At 43.0% G+C, this 23,143-nt stretch overlaps 2 protein-coding genes across 21 annotated transcripts in view; both read right to left on the bottom strand.

Moving 5' to 3' along the window:
* Nucleotides 1–1,614: 1,614 nt before the first annotated feature.
* Nucleotides 1,615–18,536, bottom strand: FBXL3 (F-box and leucine rich repeat protein 3). 2 transcript variants are annotated; one of them, XM_028728347.2, is made up of 5 exons: nt 18,512–18,536; nt 12,612–12,975; nt 5,817–5,939; nt 4,297–4,468; nt 1,615–3,112 (listed from the first exon to the last, which is right to left on the bottom strand). In XM_028728347.2, the coding sequence occupies exons 2-5, from the start codon at nt 12,972–12,974 to the stop codon at nt 2,469–2,471; spliced, it is 1,302 nt and encodes a 433-aa protein (XP_028584180.2). In that variant the 5' UTR covers nt 12,975; nt 18,512–18,536; the 3' UTR covers nt 1,615–2,468. The 2 variants fall into 2 exon arrangements, with proteins under 2 accessions (XP_028584180.2, XP_028584181.2); XM_028728348.2 differs by having other exon boundaries at nt 4,297–4,405.
* A 3,464-nt stretch (nt 18,537–22,000) lies between these two features.
* MYCBP2 (MYC binding protein 2) overlaps nt 22,001–23,143 on the bottom strand; it is a 140,974-nt gene continuing 139,831 nt past the window's right edge. For all 19 annotated transcript variants that reach the window (XM_077927743.1, XM_077927733.1, XM_077927735.1 and 16 more), the window contains one exon: nt 22,001–22,803. In XM_077927743.1, coding sequence (XP_077783869.1) covers nt 22,688–22,803 — 116 coding nt within the window. In that variant the 3' untranslated portion in view covers nt 22,001–22,687. The remainder of the gene's footprint in view (nt 22,804–23,143) is intronic.

Raw genomic sequence — 23,143 nt, 5'->3', positions numbered from 1 at the left:
TTTCGACCATAGGGCGCACCGGACCATAGGGCGCACCTAGTTTTTAGACGGGGAGATCAATAATAATAAAAAAAATCTCCCCCCCCCCCCCAGCCCCAAAGAGCAGTGTACAGGCTGCGTTTCCTCTTTAGCCCCGCGCAATTTCTCCCTGCCGGGAGAGGCTGCGTGCAGCTAAAGAAGCCATAGCCCCGTGCAGCCTCTCCTTGCTGGAGGGGTTACGCGCGGCTATGGCACAAGCCTGCATTCGCTCCATAGGACGCACACACATTTACCCTCAATTTTTGGAGGGGGAAAACTGCGTCCAATAGAGCGAAAAATACGGTATATCTTTCTTCACATACCATGGAATGGGTCCTTAGTCAAACCTTAAAATGTATCCTGTATTACCACTTAAACCTTCACTACGTCTGCCTCCTACACCTTCAGGTTCCTTTAAAAAGCTTGTTTAGACTGTTTTCTGGCGTATGTTTTCTAGGCCTAATTCGTATAGGCCTTCAAACCTAGTCTTCATTACTCCAGAGATGTTTCTCTTACTAAATACTGCTGGAAGAAGAGATTGCTCAAAGAAATATTTCAAAAATATTTTTGATGTAGATACAAGCTAGCCTTTACACACTGCGCCACACTTCAAGTTCATAACAGCAATGCAGTAGGTTTTCTTGGCAAAATGGGCTAATACTGAAGAATATGGAAGCGGCGCCATTATGAAGAATGGGACTAAAGCAATTTTATACTTAAAAAACACCCAAACCAGTATACCTGAGGGAGCATCTCCATCCCCATCGTTCTGCCCGGACACTGAGGTCCAGAGCTGAGGGCCTTCTAGCGGTTCCCTCACTGCGAGAAACCAAGTTACAGGGAACCAGGCAGAGGGCCTTCTCGGTAGTGGCACCCATCCTGTGGAACGCCCTCCCACCAGATGTCAGAGAGAAGAACAACTACCAGACTTCTAGAAGACATCTGAAGGCAGCCCTGTTTAGGGAAGCTTTTAATGTTTGACAGACTATTATATTTTAATATTTTGTTGGAAGCCGCCCAGAGTGGCAGGGTACAATATTATTATTATTATTATTTTATTATTATTATTATTATTATTATTATTATTATTATTATTATTATTATTAATTTTCCCTCTAGATATCAAAATAGTTTTGAAATGGAGGAGAGCATTACAGCCAGTTTCCCATGTAGCAATGGGTGGGTGGGTGGGACTGCCATTTGTGGGACTAGTTTAAAGACCACTGGATTAAGTTGATCAGTTCTTTTGATTCTGACAGCAGAAAGTTTTATAGCTCTTCTTAGACATGAGTGGTTTTCGGCACATGCAAGGCGACTTTTCCCTTATAACACCACCACCCTCAAAATCATCTGAAAAGTCATCCTTTAGGTGTGAGAGGTGGCTGCTATGGAAGGAAGTGCTTGTGGCTCTCTAGACCCTGGCCCTGATCAGTAACTGATCTCTTTTGTACCATCGGCTAGGAAAATGTAGCTCTTGTTCAGGCAAGATGGCAGCACCCGCCCACACCTTACTTGCCCTATGTCTTTCTGGTAGCAGTGGAGTCCGGGCAATAATTACTTTCTTCTTTACACTAAAAACCATTTATTCCATTTAACTATTTTGTACAAACATTTGGCTTTGTTTATTATTGAGGAAATACAAACAGCGTAATTCCTAAAAGTAAATGCTGTAGAACAGTTAGACCGGGGGGGGGGGGGGGGAGAGACCAATCTTGAGCCATAATCAATATACAGTATACTCCTCCTATAATACTTTAGCTTCCTGAGCTTTAATAATACCTTAAAACAGGTTTATGCACAGATTTTAACACCCTATAAACGTCAAATTTAGATCTTCAAAAGTGCAACAAATAAGCTTTTGAAAAACTCATTACTAGTAATTTTTACACACAAAAATATTTTCTAAAGTGATTTAATAAGCATTTTCTATATACAGTTCAACTATGTAGGCTGTATTGCTCTGTCTTCACATGTCGTACCTTACATCCTATTGTATGTAACCTTAACCTGCGACTCCATAGGATAAATAGCTGAGTATAACATGGCCCAGGTAGCGTTAGTAACTCCAAGAGTCTATAAGAAAAGCGACCTTCCACCCTTTACAAATTGTACTTCAGTCTGTAAGGTCAATTGCAGTTCCTAAAGTTAGTTTAAATACTGACATTTATCAGAGCAAAGTCTGAGCTACAGCATCTGAATACCAGTTCACTATTTTCAGTTTCTACATACATTTAGGTAGACCCTGTCTCAAGAGGGGGAAAGAAAACTAAAAAGTTTTTTTATGGGCAAGTGTGTCAGAACACCCTCAGTCTCCCCTTTTAAATGTTCATTTTAGAAACCAACATTAAGTAGCACGCGAGTTTTCTACAACATATTACAAACTACAAATTAGCTTATGTTATTAAGCTGCAACATGGTAGGCTCAAAATGTAAGGTGCCTTCGTCAGAGACTACCAGGTGGGCATCATGTCTGGAAACCAAACCCTACCAAGATGTTTTGACACTTCCCAGTGAATCTGCTCCAAGCTATACTTCTGGTCAGGAATCAAGACTTCCTCCATTATAGACAACTGAGACAGGCGCCCACCACACATCTTAACAAACTCCACAAAGGCACTGCAGGAGACTTCGCACTCCCCAAGGCCAATCGCTGAGAGATTCTTACAGCGCTCTGCAATGCAAATCAACTCTTCATCCAGTGGCCGTAATCCATTGGCACACACCACCAGTTCAACCAAGCGAGGGCACGTCATCCCAACCCGCCCAAGCACTTCTTTGCTTACTGATCTCCCAAAATAAAGGTGAGTGACTGGTATTTCGTATCGGAAGAATAGATCAAACTCTTCTTCGTATAAGAAAAAATACATGACTAAGTTCACTTTGGGAGAATGTTTGATGAAAGCATCCCAACTGCTCTTTTCAATTGTGTGGAAGTGCGTCTGTCCAGGGTTTTCACTGACTACATCAATGCGCAAGTGTTCCAATCTGACGTGTTTTTCAGAAGACAAAGCAAGGAGGAGCTCATCGCTTAGCAGGTGGTAGTTCAATGCCAGCTCACGTAATCCATGACACTGATCAGCCACACAGAGGATACCTTGAGAAGAAAAGAAAATGTTAGAATGTGAATTCACTTCCAAAATGTCTCATCATCATCATCAGTAGTAGTAGTAGTAGTATACCGCCCTTTATCCGAAGATCACAGGGCTGTTCGCAACATTCATACTATGACTCAGCATGACATGCAAATACAGATTTTTGAAACAGCTGTAATTGATTTGGACAACTGACTCCTAACACACAGTGGTCAAATCTATACATGCATATGTCAGTTTATTAAGCCAAATTATACATGAGCCAAGTGTCCCCATTCCTCTGGTACAGTCCAACACTGCCAGGGCAATTAACCAGCATCTATTATGTCACACCACCCTATCCGTACGTGCTTCTCAGAGGGCCACAATTCAGAACTTCCTGAACTAATCACAGTCTCCCAATACACCCAAGTGAGAAACTATGAAAAACACAATCAGAATAAACTGGGATCATAAATCACATTTTGAAATTGCTGTAAGATCCTAGTTTGTTCTGTCCCTGCAAACCGTAGTTTGACACTTAGAATATACTAGGAATCTATTATTAACCCAGAAACTGTTGAACAGCAGTGCACTGAAAATGAAAGAGGAACAGAGTAGTGTGAACATACAGGCACAAGGCTCATTCGTATCTAGCCTTAGAGATGCATGTCTGAATTGAAGCAACACTAAAGCCAGAATGGTCATTTTACTTCTTCAATAGGACAGCAGTATTTCCATTGGTTACATATGCTTCTGCTGCAAACCAATGAACACCAAAACAGTTTAAGATTCAGTTAAGGCAGCTTAAACCTACCAAAATAAGCAAAAAATTTAAAATACAAACAAGTATTTCCATAGATTATACTATATGTAGTCAAACAATTACCGTATTTTTCGCCCTATAAGACGCACTTTTTCCCCTCCAAAAATGAAGGGGAAATGTGTGTGCGTCTTATGGGGTGAATGCAGACTCCTTGGCTTCAGCGATAGCAACGCAAAGCCTCCGAAGCCTGCGCTCCGGAGGCTTCGCGTTGCTTCCGCTGAAGCCAGGAGAGTCTATAGAAGCCTATAGGACGAAAAATACGGTATATGGTCTAACTGAATGTACTAAGAAAAAAATATGTGCTAATAATTCTGACATAGATTGGACAGTAAAAAACTCATTTAAGATAATCACACTTAGATATTCTAAGAGTAAGCTCACCTGCTGGAGAAACATGAGGACAACTGCTCATCTTCAACAGTTTCAGAGTATCACTGTTATTAGCTACTAGGACCTTAAGAGATGGATCATCTACTGGTGTATCATCTATCTTAAGTGAAGAAAGTGATTTGGAGTTTACAAACACCACAGTCAGTGCAGAAATAAAGTGTGACTGTAGAAAGGAGAAAAAAATAAGAGAAATCAAAAAGGAAACTTTATACCCACAAGAGAAAATGTATTTCACCCACAAAGAGAATCTGGACAATGACTCAAAATGTTGAGCAACCAACCTATTTTTCAGCTGCTCCTAAAACAGCACATAGAGATAGGCTAACTCAGTTTATGAATATTTATCACAAGTTCACAGTTTGCCACTCATCTGGAACAAGCTAAGATTGCCTCCAGCAAGCACCAAAAAGGCACATTTTAACAATAAGTGTAGCTTGTGGCTTGGAAGAAAGCCAAGACTGGATGTCCCAGATTTACACTGAGCTGCCTTTCTTTCGCCTACTGCAAATAATAGAGAGGCTTTACCTCTGTAAGTACAGAGTTCTGCCAAAAATTTAATGCATCCAATTCCACTTGTGCCAGCAAACTCCAATCAGTGCAGTTGGGGAAACAGCCAAATTAGCGTCTGATGGCCCTGCTGAATGGCAGAGGAACTGGACTGAGCAGAGGTGTCTCTCAGCCCTGTGGGTCAGTTGGCCCAGGTGGTCTCCATTTGCCTCCCCCTTCAACCCATGGAGTGGTAAGCAAAACTGGGGGTGCGAGGTAGTGGTTTTCATTGTGTGAGATCTACTTCTCTGTCTGGGTTTACCCTCTCCAAAGACTCAAAATGGTTATCTTCTGCTCACTGGGAACCCTGGTTCCTTCATCAGCCTCTCTAAAAGACGGCTTCCCAGATCTGTTCACCATGGCCAGCAGATTCTTGCCTCACCCTGGCAACAGCCAGACACTCCTGCTCCTTCCAGGAGTTCACCTCCTTGTTCCCCTTTTGCTGGGATGGACCTCCAGCCAGAAGCTTTCCTTTCCCCTCAGCCCACCTTCCTCCAGGAGGATTTGAGGCCTTGTCAAGTAGCAGTGCCTGCAGCAATGTCTGGTTTCAGGCATTTCCTACCTAACTGTTAGATGCAGAGGGGAAGCTGCAGGACTTCGCTGCCTGAAAGCTCCATTCCCTGCCAGCACCTTCTCAAGTTCCTACTGATGAGTCCAAGTCCAGTCAACTAGGGCCCTGGCTCTCTTAAGTAGGAAACACAGGGTGCGGCAAGGTCGTTCCTGGCAGCCATTAACACAGAACAAAGATTGCAATGCTCACTTTCATCATTGCTGCAACAACCAACACAGTGACAGAAACAGGGTGTGGGCTGATGGAGCACACTGCATGGTTTGAAAAGGTCTGAAATGGGATCATCACGAAGGCAAAAAGCTTTTCACAGCACACACAAGGAACTGACAAATTCATAATTTGTTGATCGAACAGCTTCCCTTCTAACAACACAGTTTTTCAGTAGGATCAATACCTTTGGCAAATCCATGAAGCTTGGTCGAGCAGTGGAAATTAGTCCTAGTGTTTTTAAAGAACAGTTCACAAGCTGTGATAAGATGTCACAAGCTGCTTCAGCCGATTCCTTGCTGCTGTCCACCTTAAAAAGGAAACAAACACACAATGGATGCAAATACCACTCCAAACACTGAAAAACTCTCTAAGCTGTTTTATTTAAAACCTTCATACTCTACCTCATCATGGGCTTACACACTTTTGCTATTATTAACTTCGTTGCTGCTACAAAAGATCAGACAAGAAAAGTAACTCCATTTTAGGGCACACATATGTTAAATGTTAGGTATAAAGTATTCTAGCTATTAGTTGTCTCTAATAATTATCAGTTATAGATACAAATAGGTGGCGCTGTGGGTTAAACAACAGAGCCTAGGACTTGCCAATCAGAAGGTCGGCGGTTCGAATCCCCGTGACAGGGTGAGCTCCCGTTGCTCGGTCCCTGCTCCTGCCAACCTAGCAGTTCGAAAGCACGTCAAAGTGCAAGTAGATAAATAGGTACCGCTCCGGCGGGAAGGTAAACGACGTTTCCGTGCGCTGTTCTGGTTCGCCAGAAGCAGCTTAGCCATGCTGGCCACATGACCCGGAAGCTGTACGCCGGCTCCCTCGGCCAGTAAAGCAAGATGAGCACCGCAACCCCAGAGTCTGTCACGACTGACCTAATGGTCAGGGGTCCCTTTACCTTTATAGATACAAATAGTTACTAATTATTAATTAGCTGTCATTCTTAAGAAGGTACAAATGAGACATGCAAGAAGAATGCTCATGTTCTACATTTCCAACTCAGTTGTTCTCCGCAAGAAGGGCACTCCACCCTGAACTCCTGTCTTCCATTTTTCTTTTCAAACCGTTTCCAATAAAACATTACATCATATTGAATAGTGAGCATGTTCACTCCTCTTTGGCATTCTATTTTTGTGGGGAAGCAATAACTTCCCTTTAGGCTTTTTAAAATACTTCTACAAACATTAAGAGTTCTCTCAAACATGCTGGTATTTCCTCCTTGGTTTTCTCAGTGTCTGTTTTTACTACAATCCAGGCAGCACTTGCTACTTGAAGTTTTCTGTCGGGAAGAATAAACGGCAACCAGCCAACAAAAAACAAAAATTCTTCTAGATAATCCATCATGGATTTATGACATAATCTTTATTCACAGCGCCTAAGAACTACACCGGAGACTTGCCGAGATGAATACTTTCAGGAATAATTATTATTTTACATATTTGGCATTTTGCAGAGGAGGGAAGTATATATGGAGTTACCATGAAACTAACACTGTGTGAACCATCACAGTAGTATGGTTCATATGTAGCACCAAACCACAGTTTGGCATTAGGCTCATACATTGCAATTTCTTCTCTCTTTCCTTTCATTGTGCAATCCAAATGGCAAGATAGACTTGTGCTTGCTGTCCAAGTCAAAATGGCAAAAATGGTTTGATCAGTGTTTGTTTTTATGGCTTGGAGGGAAAACTGAAATCTTCTTAATTTGCCAGTGTTAAGTATAATGAAAAACTATGTTAGACAGGATATATCTAAGTGCAGGGGGAAAGGAATGTGCAAACCCATGGCTCACTCATGCAATGGCAAATCATGGTTTCAAGGTAAGTGTAGAATCATTTCCCATCTGCCTAGCTGTTCTTTCAACCTACTCATTATCAGTTGATCGTTTGCAGTCATGCTCAGGCATGCTTCGCAGCACTATGATTAAGATTGTAAACCTCTTGAATTATTCTTAGTTGAGAAATCATCTAGCTTCAAACAGGTGGGCTAATCATTTAACATTTTTCACAGCAACAAAATGCCAACAGGTAATTTTATCATAATTTGTTTAACTATAAAATTACAAATGAAAGCTTTGGTTCATCATGAATAGCCACCTTAAAACTTTTTTCATTCCTCCTTACCGTATTGTACTCAAACCAAAGTAGCTTCCAAAAATAAGTGTGCCCTTAATTCATAGACAAAACTACTGCTTTAGTTGATTAATCTATTAATTAAAATGGTTAATTTGCTGCCTAATTATAACACATTTCTCCCAGAACTCATGAGAAATCTCCCTCGAAATGTCAGTGGCTACCTGAAGTTGAACAGAGAAACAGAAACACTAAAAAAAGGTCTGAATATGCTTTGTAATGCATTTTCTAAACATCCTTACAGACAGTCAATAATTATCTGTTTTACAGAATATGAATTTTGTGTTACTGAAATACTGTTCAGCAAAACATTCAACCTTTAGTGTGACATGAACAAGCAGGATTGATTTTCTGTGAGCCTCAGGTTCACACATGCACCTCCTCTCCTCTCCACCCATGTAGTTGGGAGAAGTTCAGAAGCTTTTGCTTAATTGCAGTTTGTTGTGCTGTTTGAACTGACAAAAAGGTGGTTAACATTAAATGCAGCTACAGTTACTGAAGCTGGCTTGATTAAACCACACATAGAAAAGAATGTCAACTCTTGCCTGGTGTCACACTGATGCACAACCATCTCAATCCCATCCTTATTCAAATACCCTGTTGAAGAATACAGTGGTGCCTCGCAATACGAAATTAATTCGTTCCGCGAGTTTTGTCGTCTTGCGATTTTTTTCGTCTTGCGAAGCACGGTGTCGGGAAAGTTTTGGAAAAGCTTCAAAAATCACCAAAGTCTTCAAAAACCTCAAAAAAGGCTACCACATCGCGTTCTGTGAATTGCTCCTCGAAGTCAAGTCGCAACTGTATTAACGGTGTTAAGAAAAAGGAAACAAACTTGCAAGACGTTTCCGTCTTGCAAAGCAAGCCCATAGGGAAAATCGTCTTGCGAAGCAGCTCAAAAAACAAAAACCCTTTCGTCTAGCGAGTTTTTTGTCTTGCAAGGTACCTCTGTACTAAATACACGGGCTCATATAACCCCATCTCACATACAAGTGCATCTTTCTGAATCTGACTAGATCTCTTTTTAAAAACTCTCAGGATACCATATCATTCTGAAGGAAAGCAAAACAAGGAAGACAAACATTATCATAACAGGATGCATTCCCAATAATGAACACAGTGATTGATTATATATATATATATATATATATATATGCTTTCGTAGATTTTCACGGGTACAGGAATGCAGGTTTTGGTGTCCTCGGGTGTCTTCCCGTGTAAAAGTTGGGGTGTCTAGGCGACGTTTCGACGAGGTCTCACTCGTCATCTTCAGGCTGGTGCTTTCGGCTTCTTGTTACTGGAACAGAGCAGGATCTCAGTGTTTGAGTTCCTATAAATACTGTTGAGGAGGTGTGTTGTATAGCCTCCAATGTTCTGGGCAGAGAGGAAGTTCCCAGGCTAGTGTGCCTTTTCTTCTTTTGTTCCTTAATTGCTTGAGGGATATCTTGAGTGATTTCTTGAGTGATATCCTGAGTACCACTTAGGTGGGTCATTAGGTGTGGATTAGTTGCTAAAGCCTTTGTGTCTTGACCTCTTGAACTTTGTGAAGAGTTTTTCTGAGAAGATGGCTGTACTGCATTTAGTTGTGCTCTGGCTTGGCTTCGTGTATAGGGGCGAGCTGTGGTTTTGTGGCCTGTGCCAGCCAGATCTGTGTAGGGATTGCAGGGGGGTGCAGCATCCGGAGGTGCCACCATGGTTTGGCTACTGGATGGTGTCTGTAATTTATCTGTGGAGAGGGTCTGGGTTTGGGTCTGGTGTGGTTGATTGGTGATGGCGTTCTGTGTGCCTCTGGATCTGGTGTCAGTTTTTGTGGGGAGGGCTAATTTCCAGATGTCTGGCAAGCGGGATGTGTCGTCACGCTTGTTCATGTTGTGAGGGTGTTTCTCTATCTCGATGGCTTCCATGATTATTCTCTTGTGGTGATGTTCCATGTTAGAGAGCAATTTGGAATCTGCAAAATTAATTTCGTGTCCTGTTTCTTTCATGTGTTGGAAAAGAGAGGAAGTTTTTTCTTCTTTTTTGACGGCATTCTTGTGTTCTGCGATACGTGCATTTATTCGTCTGTTTGTTTGTCCAATGTACGTGGCTGGGCAGACTTTGCAGGGTATTTCATAGACCCCTTGGTTTTCCAACTGGATTTTATCCTTGGGGTTTCTGAGGATATTGGCTATTTTTTGGTTGGCGCAAAAGGCTGTTTTGATATTGTGTTTATGGAGGATTTTGCTAATTTTATCTGTAGTGCCCTTGATATAAGGAAGGAGGGCCATGCCATTGTTTTCTTCTGTGTCTTGGTTTTTGGGGGGTGTTTCTTTTTGGATTAGCTTCGTAACCCTGTTTTGCTGGTATCCATTGGCAATTAACACATTTGAGAGATTCTGTAACTCAGTTGTCAAGTGGTCTTTGTCAGCCAGGCGTTTGGTTCTGGAGATGAGAGTCTTGGCTACGGAGTTTATTTGTGCAGGGTGGTGGTGTGATTGTGCATGTAAGTAGCGGTTGGTGTGTGTTTTTTTCCGGTAGATAGTGTGTCCTAGGGAGCCATCAGGTTTTTTGTAGATTAGGACGTCAAGGAAGGGAAGTTGGTTGTTGGCTTCTATTTCCATAGTGAATTGTATTTTGGGGTGTAGGCTGTTGAGATGTGTGAGGAAGCTGTCCAGTTTTTCCTTCCCGTGTGGCCAAATTACAAAGGTGTCGTCAACATATCTGAGCCAAAGTTTAGGTTTGTGTTCTGACTTGTCTAAAGCATTGGTTTCAAAGTGTTCCATGTACAGGTTTGCGATGACCGGTGAGAGGGGTGATCCCATAGGTGCTCCTTCTATCTGTTTGTATCTTTGTCCATTGTGGATGAAGTACGTGTTGGTTAGGCAGTGGTTGGTCAGGTCCAAGATGTATTCGGGGGGATTGTATTTGTTTTGAATGGCTGTCAAGGCTTCATTAATGGGCACTTGTGTGAAGAGAGATACAACATCGAAGCTCACAAGTAGGTCATTGGGATGTAGGTTTTGCTTCTTTATTGTTTCTATGAACTGGAAGGAGTTTGGAACGTGTGAAGAGATGGATTCTGCATAGGGCTGAAGTTGCTTGGCGAGAAATTTAGCGAGATTTTGTAGAGGTGAGCCTATGGAGCTGACTATTGGTCTGAGTGGTGTTCCTTCTTTGTGTATCTTGGGGAGGCCGTAGAGTTTGGGGCATCTGGATGATTTTTCTCTGGGGATGATTCTTAGCTGGATTTCTTCACTGATAGGAGAGGCTTTTATTTTGGATTTGGTGGTTTTTTCCAGATAGGTGGTGGGATCTGTTTTTATAGGTTGGTAGGCAGGGTCTTGGAGTAGATTTGATAGTTTTGCTTGGTAGTCCGATGTGTTCATCACAACAGTGGCATTACCTTTGTCTGCTGGGAGAATGATTATGTTGTTGTCTTTCCTCAGGTTGGTGAGTGCTTTCTGTTCTTCTTTGTGTAAATTGCTTCTGGGTGGTTTGCTGGAGCAGAGGATGTTGGTGACTTCAAGTATATTTGGGGGGGGGGGGGGAATCTCCTGTCAGATTAACTTAAATATAAGAAGATGTTATAAATAGTGAGAGAATTAACAGACTGCAGTCATTTTCAAAGCAAACTTGTAATACGAGTCTAGCAACATGGACAGCATGAAGGGAAGTTAGTCATGGACTAATTATTCTCAGGAGATTTTAGTTGTGACCTGTGAGTATGCCCTGGGCTCACTCAGGAGGAAGCGCAGGATATAAATGGAATAAATAAATAAATAAATATTAATCAATTCACACACAGAGAAGCTTGTAATTATCTCTTACAGTTTCCTGACATTCATGGGTTTTTCAGTCTAATTTGCATGAATTAAAAGGAGTGCCTCGCATTTCTAATCCTTAACTTGGAACCTACCCTTCATTCTTTGATCACAATGGGGCTTTCCCGTTTTAGCTTCTCCTTTGCAGATCCCTAAAAATCTGCCACTAAGAACTAAGAAACATCTTCAGAACAGAGCAGCACAGAAGGAAGTAAAAATTGCAGCCCTCGTGGAACTGTACCTTTTAAACCAAACCCATGTTCCTCATTTTACAATGGCAACTGCATTAGTGCTTTTCCTCAGTAGAACTGCCCTCTTTCCCCACTAAGGGAGCTGGAGTAAAGCAAGCTGGGGGTCGAGACAATGCCAGGTGAACCAGAACCATCTCCAATCTATTGTTTGAGGGGAGAGTGTAGGACATTTCTGTTGTGATGAGCAGCAGTGCACTGGGACTAGCGCCAGAAAGATAGAAGGAACAACTCTCTCTGTGCTGAAACAGCAACATTAATTTAAAGTCCCTGCAACATGAAATCTCTCTTTGGAGACTCTCTGAAGCAGGTGTTGAGGGGTGTTTGAGTTGAATAGAGAAAATTTAAGTCCTACTGCGCCAGTGGAACCCTGCTGGTGCATTATCAGTTATAACACAAAGTTTTTCTTGTTAAACGTTGGCACAGCATACATCAGGATTAGTTTTCACCATGCTTGAAATTAGCATTTTCAGGCACTACTACGTTAACTGGATACTGTTCGCTTATTTGATTCAAACAATAACATAAATGCAGATGTAAAGCTAGAAATCCCCCATCTGTGTTCTCTTAGTTTGCCTTGCTTGCTACAAAGATAAGCTCTAAAATTCATTCTGAGTTTCTATTTTAGGTACCAAAAAACCAACATGCAGGTTCGGAATGAGGTTCATTTTCGACCCTATCACTGCAGGAAATATTGCTACTTACAAAACACGCTTCAAAGATTTTCATTGTTGCGGAAAAGCCAGCAATTTATGAAGTATTCAACTGTCTTTTTAAAAAAGTTATAAAGCTGTTACCTTGAAGCTGACATATTGTAAATGTTTGGAATGTCTTTTAATAATTTGCTTGATGAGTTCTGGATGGGTAGCCTTTAAGTAAGATGTAGCTGGCTGATTCAGTTCAAATTCAAAGCACCTCCATAATTCAGGCATGTGGAACACTTTGTTCCACACACGGCAGACTTGGGATGCATGAGCACGATCGAGAAGAGGCAAATACTGGAACACCTGCAGCAGAATATCTGGAATGAGGCTCCCCCAGTCAGGGCCCTGAAATCCTCCAGCAGATTCTTCATCTGTAATTTTCACTTTTTTGCCATCTGCTGTATTCTCATCTGATAAATGATTGCTGGTCTTGCTGTTTTTTCTGCCTCGTTTCATTCTATCAAGAGAAACACATTTCAGAATATATTAGCTCTACAAGTTAGAACAGCATTTTCAAAAAATAACAAGTTCTCTCTTACTATAAAGCCTCCAAAATTAAGTAAGATCTGAAAGCAAAACATCCAGAGGTGTGGACTAATTTCTTTTTTTCCATGTTAGGAACATTGATCTGGAATAGATTTTTATAATGCCATCTTCTCAAATGAGACTCTCACAATGACACTACAGCTTTTGAAAGGTACCATGACAGACATTATATACACAGTACTGGTCTTTTTGCATATCACTTTAAATCATACTTAAAATAAAATGTTTAAATGTGAACGTGCAGTATGTTAGTGCACGCTGCTGAAATAATGGGAGCTTCTGCTGCACTGCTGGGAAACAAGTCATGGTCTGGCTGAGCATTTCGTCTGAATCTGAGCATGTGGATTGCTTTCCAAAAACAAACCATGAGTGGTACCCAAGAAATTTTTGTTTTTTCTCCTGCTTTATTGTTCATCATCACATCTGTACAACGTAAACATTCATTCATTATTATCCATAAATCAAAATTGTCAAACACCATCAACCTGTGACTTCCCGTCCTTTCCATATTTCTTCCATTTTAATAAACTTGTTGCATAAACTTAACTACTTAATTACTGAAAAAGTATTAAAGCTTGTGTACATTTTCCTTTAACATAATTATTTACAGAGGCTACTCAAAGGCTACAACCGTGTTCAGGTCATGGCAACTGTTTTTTAAATGTTTCTTAAAAGGTTCCTAGCTTGAAATAAACTCTTTGATCTTTTCAGAAAGATTACCTAGCTCAGATTATTCTACTAACTTCAATATCCATTTGGTTCTAGTAGGAATTATGTCACTCTTCCAATGTTTTGCTGTAAGTATTCTCGCCGCGACAGTTGCATATAAATCCCCCCCCCCATGCATTTCTGGGGCTATCTAAGTCTGTTATACCGAGTAGGAATGACACTGGGTTTTTTAAAAAGGTTTATATTTAACATTTTTCAAAGTTCAAAGTAAATGTCATTCCAATAGGGTTTTATATTTTTACATACCCACCACATATGGAACATAGTGGCACCCTGTTCTCCACATCTCCAGCATGCATTGGGGACATTTTTAAACATTTTAGCAAGTTTGCAACGAGTCAGATACCAACAATATAACATCTTTTGGAAATTCTCCCTTAAAGTGTAGCATGCTGTGAATCTCCAGTTGACTTTCCAAAGGTTTTCCCATTGAGACATCTCTATATTGTGACCAAAGTCTTGGGCCCATTTGTTCATGGCTGATTTAACCTCCTCCTCCTTGTCTCGGTTACTGCTCAAGAATCATTTTGGGTGAAAGAAATAATAAGCCTGGGTTCAGATGTAATGCTAAGTCAGCAATGGCTTGATTCCCAAAAGGAGTCGGAGAAGAGTGAAGCACCTGCAATTTCAGCAGTGTGCAATGTCACAGTATGTTCACATTTAAACAACAGTTTATCTTAACCATAAAGTACTGTGTGAATCATATCATTTATTCTTACTTTATGTTGCTCATGAAGCTTCTATAAAATCAGTAAAAGGAATAGGATCAGCTATGAAGGCACATTTCTGTTGCAGGCTTCAGATATGGGATTTCAGAACGAATATGGGACTGACTATCCAGGTTACATATCAAACAGTGGAAGGTGAGGTGAAATGAACAGAGTATTTTCATACACAGGCCATTACACCATTGTTGCAGCTACCTGAAGTAGCAGGAAGAGGTTTTACTATTCTTAGCATAGCAATAGAACATTTTTCAGTTTACCATTATTGTGCTATTTAGAAAAATCATTGTCTAATTAAGCTGGCTGAACTATGTGTAAAGCAGTAATTCATACAATATTTGTTTATGGCAGCACCAGTATATGCCCTCACCCTAAGCAGTTATTTGATGGCACCAAAAGTCTTAAGATCAGACTACAAGAATATAAAATGAAAATTAATTTGGGTGCAGTCTAAGTAACTAGTTACAATACAATTGTACTGACAATGATACTATTCAATCAACACTTTTAAAAGGGGTGGAGTGAGGACTAGCCTTTAGTGTGCTTTGAATACACCTATCTCAGTTCTGCCAACATGTTGTTTACAGTGTGCAGACTGGTTACACAGAAAGGAGCCAACGCATTGCTGTTTTGATGCTTTTCATTACAGTGGTGCCCCGCAAGACGAACGCCTCGCAAGACGGAAAACCCGCTAGACGAAAGGGTTTTCCGTTTTGGAGGCGCTTCGCAAAACGAATTTCCCTATGGGCTTCCTTCGCAAGACGAAAGCCCATAGGGAAATCTCCGGGACAGCGGGGAAGCGCAGCGCGTCTTCCCCACTGTCCTCGGACCTCCTCCGAAGCCTGGCGGCGGGGCGGGAACACCTCCTCCCGCCGCCCGGCTTCGGAAGGATGCTCCGAAGCCTGGCGGCGGGGCAGGGACACCTCCTCCCGCCGCACGGCTTCGGAAGGCTGCTCCGAAGCCGGGCGGCAGGGCGGGGACACCTGCTCCCGCCGCCCGGCTTCGGAAGGATGCTCCAAAGCCTGGCGGGGGGGCGGAGAGACCTCCTCCCGCCGCCAGGCTTCGGAAGGCTGTCCTGAAGACTTGGGGTGGGAGAAGGGTTTTCCTTCCCACCGCCAACATTCAGAATGCTGTTCTGAATGTTGGCGGTGGGGAGGAAAAACCCTCCTCCCACACAAGCCCCGGGAACAGAGGAAAAGCGCTGCACGCCTTCCCCTCTGTTCCCGTACCTGTCCTGAAGGCTTGCGGTGGGGAGAAAAGCCCTTCTCCGCACCGCCAGCCTGGCAAGCGGTTTCCATAGGAACGCATTAATTGATTTTCAATGCATTCCTATGGGAAACCGTGCTTCGCAAGACGAAAAACTCGCAAGAAGAAAAAACTTGCGGAACAAATTAATTTCGTCTTGCGAGGCACCACTGTACGTCTAGGTGTACTGTTTGCGAACAGAGGAAGGAAGACATCACTAGAATTTTGAGATTGTTAATCACCTTTGACACTAACAACCTTTAAGAACTAGACGACTTTTATTGAGATTGTTGCATTGTACTTATTATTCTACCCAACAAACTTCTTGGGCAGCTACAAATAAATAATTCAAGGCAGTGCAAAGAACTACAGTGGTACCTCGGGTTAAGAACTCGTTCTGGAGGCCCATTCTTAACCTGAAACTGTTCTTAACCTGAGGTACCACTTTAGCTAATGGGGCCTCCCGCTGCCACCATGCGATTTCTGTTCTCATCCTGAAGCAAAGTTCTTAACCCGATGTACTATTTCTGGGTTAGCGGAGTCTGTAACCTGAAGCATCTGTAACCTGAAGCATCTGTAACCCGAGGTACCACTGTACTGTCAAGAAAAAGGAAGGGAAATTCCGCAGGGTGCAGAGATCCCAAGGATTACTACCTGTATACAAATATTTCTAAAACTACAGCAGTCACCACACTGAGACTTCGACGTGTTTTTTTATATATATCGTAACTTTACTGACAATGTGCAATGGCATTTGGGAGCTTCAGCTTTCTTCTGGTCACTCTTCATTTCCTTTAAAAAGTTTGTACAGTGGTGCCCCGCAAGACGAATGCCTCGCAAGACGAAAAACTCGCTAGACGAAAAGGTTTTCCGTTTTTTGAGTCGTTCCGCAAGACGAATTTCCCTATGGGCTTGCTTCGCAAGACGAAACGTCTTGCTAGTTCTTGCGAGTTTGTTTCCTTTTTCTTAAAGCCGCTAAGCCGTTAATAGCCGCTAAGCCGTTAATAGCCGCTAAGCCGCTAATAGCCGTGCTTCGCAAGACGAAAAAACCGCAAGACGAAGAGACTCGCGGAACGGATTAATTTCGTCTTGCGAGGCACCACTGTAATGGATAATTTGCACCATACAGGACATTTACAAATATGACACTGCGTCTTAGCTGTGCAGCTGGCAGAGTAGGTATGTATGATAGGTATAGCAAAGTATGTGTTGTGCTGGGGGGGGGGAGAAGGGTTTGGCAGAAGTGACTCTAAGGCATTACAATACGCTTCAATGAGGCACAGCATATTAGTCTGGCAATGTGGGGAGCAAAGTGCAGTAAAATGCATCTCTGCGCAGAGCTGTTTAAAGGTTTGTTTTTTTAAAAAAGAATACAGTGGTATCTTGGGTTACGAACTTAATTCGTTCCAGAGGTCCGTTCTTAACACGAAACTATTCTTAACCTGAGACGCATTTTCACTAATGGGGCCTCCCGCCGCTGCGCAATTTCCGTTCCCATCCTGGGGCAAAGTTCTCAACCCGAGGTACTACTTCTGGGTTAGCGGAGTTTGTAACCCAACGTGTTTGTAACCCAAAGCATCTGTAACCTCAGGTACCACTGTACTTTGTTTACGGAACAGCTTTCCCTCCGAAAACCGGCCTAAATTTTTGTGTCACTGCAGGGCAATGTGGTTTTTGTTTGCTTGCTTTTACATCTGGATATATTTAATCCACAACTTACGGGTCTTAGTTGAAAGGAAAGATGCGCGCGGGGGGTGGGGGGACAGACAAGCAACTGGGATAGCTAAATTGGTAGAGCATGAGATCCTTAATCTCAGGGTTCTGGGTTTGAGCCCCAAATTGGGCAAGAAGATTCCTGCATTGCGGGGCTTTGGGCTAGATTTCGAACTGATTTTATGAATGACAGCAGGAGCTGGAGAGGCGAGCAAGCCCCCTTGGGGAGGGAAAAATTGGTTTGATGCAAATAAATTTTAGACTGGGGGCAGGGTTAAGGTTTTGTTTATTTGCTGATTAGTGGGTCAGAGTATCCCTTTGTTCATTATTTGAGAATTGTTAAGGCTGCTTGCTACTACTGATACTCCCCTCCCCCCCTCCACAAGTGATATGTTGTAGTTAATATTAATGTATTATATGATTCCCCCCTCCTTTTCCCCAATGATATTATGTATTGCAAAAAAACTCTTTGCTGTAAGTCGCTAGACTAACCTTTGGGTGAAAAGCAACTAGTAAATTGTTTAATAATAATAATAATAATAATAATAATAATAATAATAATAAAAAATAGTTTACGGTTTTGTCTTGTGGCTTGTTTGCTGGGGATTATTATTTTTTAAATCAATCGGCGTATAACTCCCTCCCATCCGATGTCACTTTTAGAAGACACCTGAAGGCAGCCCCCGTATAGGGAAACTTTTCAATGCTTCATATTTTCTTATGTTTTTTATTTATGTTGGAAGCTGCCCGGAGTAGCTGGGGCAACCCAGTTAGCTGGGCGGGGTGCAAATAAATTATGATGATGATGATCATCATTATTACTATCATCATTATCCTCATCACCGTCACCTTAAACGGAATAAATAAATGCAATAAATAACATAAAACCCAGCGCGTGGCGGCCACGCCTGCGTGGAGCTGGAGGGGCGAAGGGGGCGTTTCTCTCCCTTCACCGCAGCGCCGCTACCGGGGGCGCCCAGAAACCCCCACCCGGCCCGGCCCGGCCCCCCATTCCACCCGGCCCGCCGGGGTCACCTGTCGGAGGCAGCTCCCGTCCTCCGGGGCCTCTCAGTCCTTCCTGCCGCCGCCGCCTCCTCCTCCGCCGCCTCCTCATCAGCGGCCCCGCCCGGCACAAGCGGGGGGCCTCGCCAAGAAGCCACCAGGCCCGCCCCGCTCTGGTCGGCAGCTGAGGGACAACAGCCAACCGCTGCCCGACCGCCCGCCGCTTGTTTACTTCAAAATGGCGGCACTCGTCTGACACTGCGACGGGGCTGGCCCTCGACCGCGCATGTGCAGGAGGGGAGGAGTTTGCGCTGGCGGCCCCGCCCTCCTCTCCCGCTACAGCGCGCTCGCTCTCGCTCTCCCTCAAACGCAGACGGCCGTAGAGGGAGGTTTCCTAGAGCGTCCCGCCGACGGCGCTTCCTAGACGTTCTCGACGCTGTCACGTCGCCGTCCGTTTCCGAAGCGCGGGTCCCCGGCTGCGGTTGGACTACAACTCCCGTCATCCCTTATACGACTGGTCCCGCTTGCGTAGGCATGATGGGAGTTGTAGTCCAACCGCAACTGGTTGGAAGAATAACTGGAGGGAGGGGAAGGGCGAGAGGGAGCGAAAAAGGGGAGAGCGGCTCTATTATCATTATCATTTTCCTTATCATTATCATTACAAAGTAATAATCATGTGAAGGAGAGATGTAGACATTCGGCTGCCTAACATAGGAGCCCAGCTCATAGCTGTCAACTTACAGATTTGAAAATAAGGGACCAGCAGCCTCGAAAATAAGGGATCAGCAGCCAAAATAAGGGATTTTGGCTTAGTTTATGCAGAAATCCGGCACTGATGGAGCCATGCTGCTTTTGCTGCGACTGGCTGTGTTTTGCAGGGGGTTGGACTAGGTGATCCTAAGGGTCTGCAACTCCGATCAAAGAAGAGGGGCAGACAAAACTGATGAACGACGTCGAGATGGCAAAGCTTCCAGGCAGAATTAGAAACCAGGAAGAGGACCTCTTTAATGAAGAATGGGGAAAGTTTATAATTTATTTGAAAAGCTATTGTCAAGAGTTACATACATTGGTAGGATTGACAGAAAACTTGTAGTAAAAATTTGAACTCTGGATGGACAAATGATTTATAAAAATAGAGTTATGAAAGGGATGCAGAGGGGGAAATCGCTACATTAAGATGCTGCACTGGTTGGAGGGGATGCTAAGCAGCATGTCGGGGCTGCCACCGTCCTGGCGCAAGGAGTTCCATCGGCCCTTCCCCACCCGAGAGAGAGGGGGAGAGAGACTATCGCCCACGCTGCCCGCGAGCCTGGCATAAGGTGGTTACGGTGCCACCGCGGCCGCTGAAGCACCGCCCTTCTGCGTCCCTCCCCATCCCCTCCTCTTCCTCCTCCCTCAGGCCGTCTCCTCAGCCACCGCTGCCGCCTCTGGCTTCCCCTGGCAGCGCGGCGGAAGTCTCGCAAGAGAGGGGCTGCCTGCCCACCCGCCGCCACCCATCTCCTCATGATGCGCCACTGAGGGGGGAAAGGGAGAGATGATGCGGCAGCTTGTGCACGCGCTCTCTCTCGCGGCGGAGGACCCCGAGCCGCTGCTTCCCTCCCGAGCCAGGCGAGCATGAAACCCAGGAAATTTAAGGGACACCATCAATAAGGGACAGCAGCGGGACACGGTGCTGGGATAAGGGAGTTTCCCGCCAAATAAGGGACAGTTGACAGCTATGGCCCAACTAGAGGACCAATGCCGCTTCCTAGGTTGAAAGCGCTTGCAATGGCCCTGTTGGTTTTCGTGAAAGAATTGTGGGGATCTTTAAAATTCTTTTGTTGAAAATATTAAATATATATTGTTAAATTAAAAAAGTAAGAAATAGAACCAAGTCACACGTTCAAGATCTACAGAGCCCTATCCCAGTGGCAGTTGCTAACATTTTGACTACTATATGCAGTTCTTAACCTTGATGCTTCCACCACAAAATATGGCTTGCCCAGTACTTTAAGAAAAGTGTGCCATGATATATGTGCAGAGTGCAGTTAGTTGTCTCCTCTTAAAAAAATAAAAAATCAGTTATTTTCTGCAACACCAGTGGAAGAGCTTTCATGTATGAGGGCCCAAGTGTGATTTTTTTCAGACACGTTTGACTCCAGACCTCGTTTAGAAACGAAGCTACAATTTTTGAATTCATGTATCGTTTACATCTATGCTAAACACGGCAAAAGCTTTTACAATGCGAGGAAAGCTTGCTTCCAGTTGTGTGCAACTCCACACCCCCACCCCAAAAAGAATCAATTTAACTATTCATTATCCAAACACTTTTTAAATTAAAAGAACGGAGTATTCCAGCCAATAGACAAAAATAATGGTTATGTTTGAATGAGGCCACATCAGAGCACAGGAGAAGATATTTGAAATGCATGGCTCAGTCCTGAAAATGTGAAGTAGTAATCTCTGCTTATGTGTGGAGTTCATCACACCAGACTGATCATGATCAGCCTCTGTTGTGTCTGAATTTGGAGAAAACATCTTCCAGGTTTCGGAAGACAGGCTCAGAGACAGAGGCCAAATTTTCATTGTAGAAATTCACTGACCAAATCACAAAAGAAGCTAGAAACAACAGTGACAGCACTTTCCTCCATTTGTGTGTGTTCCAAAATATATCCGCTGCTATGGAATAGGCTTTTTCCAGAGTGCTCAACTTCCTAATGTTGGAATAACATCCCATTAATTTGTACCTAGGATGCTTGCATGCTTGCTTGCTTGCTTATTTATTTATTTATTTATTTAACCCCCGCCCATCTGGTTGGGTTTCCCCAGCCACTCTGGGCGGCTTCCAACAAAAGATTACAAATACATTAAAACATCCTGGGTGTCTGATGTGGTTTCCAGAGTGCCTGACATGCATCGGAGGGATACAAGCATTCTGGAGAATCAGAGAATTGTAGACCATGAGGGTCATCTAGTTCAACCCCCTACAATACGGGAATGTTTGCCCAAAGTAGAGCTTGAAACCAGGACCCTGAGATGAAGAGTCTCATGCTCTACCAACTGAGCATTTTGAACATTATGTGGGAAGATGGGTGGCATGAAGACTCCAGGAATGCTCTTTATGAGTGAACTGATAAAACAGGTTTTTTTGGTGGAGGGGGGGTTGTGGGAGGTGGTAATTTACAATAATTACACAGCACCCCCTTAAGAGAGTACAACAGCAAGAATTTCATGACTCTGTTCTTTTACAAACTTTGTACCGTTATCGACTGCACACACTTTGGTCCTGAAACAACTTCATTTCAGAAGAGGAACCAAAGTAACTCAGGATGCAGCAGGGTGGGAGGTTTTGTGGTATAAAATGATAAAGGGTGTGTTTTTTTTCTAGATTGAAAAGGAGTGTGTTTTATTTGCTAAAGCGCTGCGTCAAAATTGATAAGGAAAACAGAAGTGTTTTCTTACCTCAGTAAGAACGCCCTTCAAATAAATTCATTTTCGATAGTTAAGAGTTTCCACTCCCAAATAAAAGTTCTTTCACATTCATTAGACTTTCACTGTATAAAAATGTACAGCGGCTTTATTGACATGTACATTCCATTATGTTTACAGCTGCAAGATATGAGGCACACTCAGTATTGCACTTCATTAAAATTTCAGGCTCAAACATAACCCAGAAGTTTAAATGAAACTGCTGTTTACAATTTAGTAATTCTTATACAGGACAAACATTGATATTTTATATATACAGCGTGATACTGGTTACATTTATGCCTTCCTAACACTTTAATAACAGTCTAAGAAATAAACCAGAATATTCCTTTTTTTTCCACCCCTACCCGTGATGCAGTTACAATTGTACAGGATTACAAAAAAGTCAGTATACAATAATCAACTTTTTCTTCATCTGATATCCAGCATCATTTGGAGTCCACGGAAACAGAGCCTCTTTGACAGCAATTATTTATTTGCAAGTGTCCAATGCTTTGTAGCTGATGCACGTAATGGCCACATGCAAACACCTCACAAGTTTTGATGTCTTGGGTCATAAATGTCACTTTCCCCAAAGCAAGGATTATGTACATGGTATTTGGCATCCATCTTCCCGTATTATGTTCCTTTTTTCCTGTGTTATCAAATGGTCCCATCCTCATTTTAATTGTGGTTTATAATGAACTCAGGACACTTGTGGGATGACAGCAGCTTTGCTCTGGCAAATTAAAGGACTATGGACTAAAAAGTATGTGCATTTCTGCAGACGCCACAGCCTAGTGCAAATTCCTCGCCAGTAGGTGGATGGACTACATGAAGGGGACATTCTGTTCCTTCAAGCTGCTTGCCCTTGGGACCTGCAAAAAAGTTTAAGAAGACCAAACAAAATCTGTAAAACATTGCACAAGCACCGAGAAATTTATAAAGCTACACCACTGAAGGGTTCAAATCTTTATGCTAAAGGTAACCCACCCATCCAACCAAATTGAAAGAGAGAGAGAGAGAGAGATATCTGACCATACTGTGCATGGTGCCTCTCTTCTTGTGGAAAGAAAGCTGTAAGAATCACCTGGCATGAGTAAAAATTGAACACTTTGACAAATCAGGTGACATGTTAAACTGAAGGCTTACACAGGGGACAAGCATTTAACACGAACCTCTTGTCAGAAGGGAGTTGAAGGGAACCACAAAAAGTCT

This window comes from Podarcis muralis, chromosome 4, assembly GCF_964188315.1.
Source record: "Podarcis muralis chromosome 4, rPodMur119.hap1.1, whole genome shotgun sequence".
NCBI lineage: Eukaryota > Metazoa > Chordata > Lepidosauria > Squamata > Lacertidae > Podarcis > Podarcis muralis.
The sequence above is the reverse complement of the archived record's forward strand: the minus strand, read 5'-3'. Positions and strand labels throughout refer to the sequence as shown.

Bases quoted from the DNA above. Each gene is read 5' to 3' on its own strand.
- FBXL3 (XM_028728347.2), bottom strand. From the start codon at position 12,974: ATGAAACGAGGCAGAAAAAACAGCAAGACCAGCAATCATTTATCAGAT. The intron at 5,940-12,611 runs GTAACAGCTTTA...TTCCTTTTTAAG, and splicing joins TACAATATGTCAGCTTCAAG to GTGGACAGCAGCAAGGAATC. The intron at 3,113-4,296 runs GTGAGCTTACTC...TTTCTTCTCAAG, and splicing joins TCCTCATGTTTCTCCAGCAG to GTATCCTCTGTGTGGCTGAT.